Source organism: Excalfactoria chinensis, chromosome 4, assembly GCF_039878825.1.
Source record: "Excalfactoria chinensis isolate bCotChi1 chromosome 4, bCotChi1.hap2, whole genome shotgun sequence".
NCBI lineage: Eukaryota > Metazoa > Chordata > Aves > Galliformes > Phasianidae > Excalfactoria > Excalfactoria chinensis.
In genome coordinates this window covers 38,667,381-38,671,704 of record NC_092828.1, presented here as the reverse complement: position 1 = coordinate 38,671,704, position 4,324 = coordinate 38,667,381, and the positions used below count along the sequence as shown (strand labels likewise).

The 4,324-nt window shown below is 45.1% G+C and overlaps 1 protein-coding gene across 3 annotated transcripts; it reads left to right on the top strand.

Annotated features, from left to right (window-relative positions):
- Positions 1-101: 101 nt before the first annotated feature.
- Positions 102-3,389, top strand: LOC140251985 (interleukin-8-like). Of its 3 annotated transcripts, XM_072336215.1 has the most exons (4): positions 102-162; positions 264-390; positions 454-537; positions 3,362-3,389. In XM_072336215.1, the coding sequence occupies exons 1-4, from the start codon at positions 102-104 to the stop codon at positions 3,387-3,389; spliced, it is 300 nt and encodes a 99-aa protein (XP_072192316.1). The 3 variants fall into 3 exon arrangements, 1 of the variants encoding a protein (XP_072192316.1); XR_011903505.1 differs by lacking the exons at positions 102-162; positions 3,362-3,389 and adding an exon at positions 618-1,253 and having other exon boundaries at positions 204-390; XR_011903506.1 differs by lacking the exons at positions 102-162; positions 264-390; positions 3,362-3,389 and adding exons at positions 216-263; positions 618-1,253.
- The last annotated feature ends 935 nt before the right edge of the window (positions 3,390-4,324 follow it).

Here is a 4,324-nt window from a genome sequence, read left to right as displayed (position 1 = left end):
AGGGAAATCCCCAGATAGCTACGGTACCGAGGGAATAAAAGCAATGGGGACAGCAGGGCGGCAAAGCCAGAACCCCGAGTGACCAGCCGGCAGCTCTAACTATGAGCTCACACCTTCTCCTCCCGCTGTTCTTAGCCGCCTCCGCCGTCGCTCTCTGCTGGGGTGAGAGCACAGGGGGGTGGGACGCGGGCACAGGTGGGGATACAGGCGGAGAGCGCGGAGCGGGGCCCCGCAGCCAGGTTGAGCCGCCCTCCCCGCTGCAGGTGCGCCGCCGGCCGGAGAGCTACGCTGCCGCTGCGTCCGGGCCGTATCCGAGCGCATCCCGCCGCGTCACTTGGTCCAGGTGGAACTCATCCCCGAGGGGCCACACTGCTCAGTACCAGAAATCATGTGAGTTCTCTCTGTCCTCGACCCACTCTCTCCCGACCCCCCCTGACCCCGCTTGCCCCGCAGAGCCACGACGAAGCAGGGTCACACGCTGTGCCTCAGTCCTTCGGTGCCGTGGGTGAAGCTGCTCGTCTCCAGATTCCTCAGCAGGTACTTAGCTTGGGGCCCCGCCTGCTTTCAGAGCCGTGGCGGCCGGGGCCGCAGCGCTGAGCGCCGCTCTCTGCTTGCAGCGCCGTGCAGAGGAGCTGAGCGCGGCGGGACGCGGCTGGAGCTCGTGGGGCATCCTGACAGAGCACCTTCGTGCCCAGGGGTCTGAGCGCGAGGATTTGACTGCTGCGACAGGGAAGCACTGCCTGCAGTTTGGACATGGTAAAGCACCGCTCTCAAGCTTCGTCCTCGTTTTCTGCCCTGAAAGCCTTGCTTTTGGGTTGTAGTGCAGAAGACTTATGGAGATTATCCTGAATTCTTCCAGTGGAAAAACTTTGCCTGGACTCCAGCAGCAGAAGCCACTGGTGGGGCTCCTCAGACATGTTATGTGTTATTTTGTATGGAGTAATGTCATAAGTTAGATGAAGTTATATATGTAGTGGCCACCGTACTAATGAATGTTTTATCATAGTTCAAATTCCCTTTCGGAACTGTATGTATGCAGTTCATATTTCCTTCATATTTCCATCCAGCAGAAAGCAGGAGAAATCCAATCCACTTCTAAATATCAGAAATTAACTACCATCAGGGTGGGACCACCACGTGATTTCTATACGTCTGCTACTGACAATCTTTCCAAATGTCAGAGAACGTGTTCTGTAGTTATTTATGTGTACTTACCATGTAGGAACAGCAGCACACAACAGAATAACTGTAAAAAAAAGTGCCTGTAAATTAAATGGAAGATTTTTATTTTTTTTTTCAGTATGTTGATTGCTAAGTATGTTTCCTAATTTAAAAAAATAATAATTAAAAATTCCTTTGTTAATTATAGTGTTTTGCTTCTCAAAAATAAACATTAAGTATGCCCAGTGTCTGTTCTGCGTGTTAACGTAAATGTGAGACATCAAATCTCATCAGTTAATGGCTTGGATAAACCACATCCATTGAGATCTTTCACTGCTCCAAAATTACGGTCCTCATCATTCCTTTGCTTTAATGGCAGCCCTAGACTGGAGCATGAGGGCTGAGCCTCTTTCCATTGGTCCCATTCGCAGGGAAATGCGTGGCATGGGCTTTCATAGAGCTCAGACAGCACAATTTACCGCTGATAGACCATTGTAAAGGAAGAACACTATTTTCACTTTGTTTTTAAACACATCCTATGTAAAAATGCAGAAGGAGGGGGTACGCTGTGGGTAAAGCAAGGACAATCCTGCCTGTTTTAGCCCTGATTGTTCTGTCTCTCCTAAGCTACATACTGGCCATGATAGCTTTTTTGATGGCTTTGTTGCATTAATTCACGGTCTCTGTGGGAAAAAACAAACAAACAAAAAGCAACAAACCAAGCCATGAGCAGGACTAGATACTCTTGTGCATGAAAATGAATTTTTGAGTAAACTGAATTAAAACTGCTTAGAGGAAAGCTTCACAAATCATCTTATTGTTTCAGCAGCAAATCTACCTACAGATGCAGAACTGGACGTGTACAGGTATATCCCAGTTTCTTTAGTTTGCAACACCTGGCATTCCCATTCTCAGTTCACACAGACATCGCACTGTCTGTAGTTGGTGAGTGTGATTCTGTTGTGGAAGCCTTTCAGAATAAGAACAGCTCCTACAATTTGCATTTGCACAGTGCCAAGGACTCCTGTCCCTGTTTGGTATGTACATGCACTGTCTTCACACTTCAGTGAAGGAAAGGTTGTAACTTGGCACCAGAGGAGAGAAGTGAACTGGTTTGCAAGGCTCACTTTGGGAGTAGAAAGGACCCATGGCTGTCAACTGCTCCTGCCATGCCTGCTGGACATCCTCTGCCTACTGGGTTGCTGCCAGGTGGCCAAAGGAGACTATGAAGAACTAATGAAGGACAGCACAAGCAGCAACTGGGATTCTCAACTCCTTTTGAGAGTGGCAGCAGCACTTCTGCATTTCTGTTCTTCTCTAAGTATCTTTAGTTCCATCGCCTCAGTGGTAATATATTTCAATAGGTCCTGGATGGCTGATCATCTTTTCTCGCTGCCTTTGCTACAGGTCTGTTGATGCCATGGGCAGTGGGGGAATCTTCAATCTGTGCAGCTATTTTGCTATGAAAATATGATTGCTTTATTTGGATGATGTGGAAGTAGAATGTTACCAAAATCCAGTTCCACATCTGTTTGGCAGCATCCAGCCTGGTTTCCTTAGTAAATAAACTCAATCATGTGATGAAACTGCCTTGATTGTTCTCTGTTCCCCTAGAGCTTTTAGAGTGTTGGCTACTTTCACAGTATTTTCTAGATGTTTTCTGAAAGTCTATGCGTAGTGGTGGACATTCTCATCAGAACTTCAGTAAACTAAGCTTTCATGACATTGTAGAGAACCTATGGCAGGGAGGGAGAGAGATGTTACAAAGACCTTAAATTGTATGAACTTTCTCAGATTGCTTCTGTGCATGATTAGGCATCAGAGAATCCAGTGCCAAAACTCAAATCCACTAAAAACCAGGCATCATCAGTTCTGCTGCTTGTTTGTACAAGACACTTTAATTAACCATTGCAAAAAACCTCAGTCATTGAAAGGAAGGTCAGGTCTCTTGTCAAGGAGAGCTTAGTGCTATGGAGCCTTCTTTTGATATCCTAAAAAATTTCCCTATTGTCCGTGCAAAGCAGAAGGATGAGCTGTGCAAATTGCATATTTTCCTTATGTTATAACATGTATTTTTATTCTCTTTGTGTCATCAAATAGAGGTCTTGACACACTAACCTCATCTGATACATTCTTTTCAAGTTACTCCTTCTCCTTGGGCTTTTCTGATTCATAGTACCCTTCTTGTCCCTGCTTACAGGAGGCACGAGGGCATGAGGAAAGCATAGCTATAGCTTTTCACCATGCAGGACCTGCCAGCATCTCTTCTCTCTCACCAATAGCTAATGAACAAGTATGACACCTTGTTGTCTGCATAAGAAAAGGGAACCTCCCTCCATGTAGGTGGAAAACATCTGGCCAGAAGGTTGGGCTGATCCCACTGGTAAAATGCAGCTAATTGTCCAGAGTGATGTACGCATAATCACTCACTCCCTCAAGTATGATATTAAATTATTTTCTTCATAACTTTTTTATTTGAGAACATGGATTACATATGCATACTTACAGCTGCCTCCTAGTCATAGTCATCACTAAATATTATTTTATTGGTTCCCATACAAAGGACTAGTTGCAGGATATTCTGATTCCTAGGGCAAAAGACACAAGGTGTTGTTGTTTCACACAGACAGAGAAAATGGTGCTCACCTAACTTTTTACAACCTTTTATTTCTAAAATTGTCTCCTGATAATACCACTTTGAACGTAGGGTTAGCCTTGCGCATCTTAAAGGGCAATTGCCAGGCAATACTCCTGAGCATGAGCCCTTTTTTGCATCTTAGTACAACTAAAGTTTCACTCTGTTGGTACAGAAGATTTTTGCACTAGGATTTTCCAGAACTCTAGACTGGGTAAAGGTCAGGTCAGCTCTTGAGGATTTTGGTATGTCAGAGAATTAAGACATTCTAGCCCATCAAATATGTTCTTATGAACGTCAAACAAAATGCTTACATCACAGGAAAATGACTGTGCAAGTAAGCTCCTCCATAAGCCCTGCAGATGTTACGCATTTGTCAACAAGCAACAGTTGCTGATTGAAGAGTATTTCCTTTTTGGCACTGTGAAGCAATCTAAGAGCTTCTTCACCCTTCTCTGCACCCCTTTCTGCAATGAGTGCCTTATTCCTCAACACATCTCTGACATTATTTTATTGTTAAAAGCTGCT

Bases quoted from the DNA above. Each gene is read 5' to 3' on its own strand.
- LOC140251985 (XM_072336215.1), top strand. From the start codon at position 102: ATGAGCTCACACCTTCTCCTCCCGCTGTTCTTAGCCGCCTCCGCCGTC. The intron at 163-263 runs GTGAGAGCACAG...TCCCCGCTGCAG, and splicing joins CGCCGTCGCTCTCTGCTGGG to GTGCGCCGCCGGCCGGAGAG. The intron at 391-453 runs GTGAGTTCTCTC...CTTGCCCCGCAG, and splicing joins TGCTCAGTACCAGAAATCAT to AGCCACGACGAAGCAGGGTC.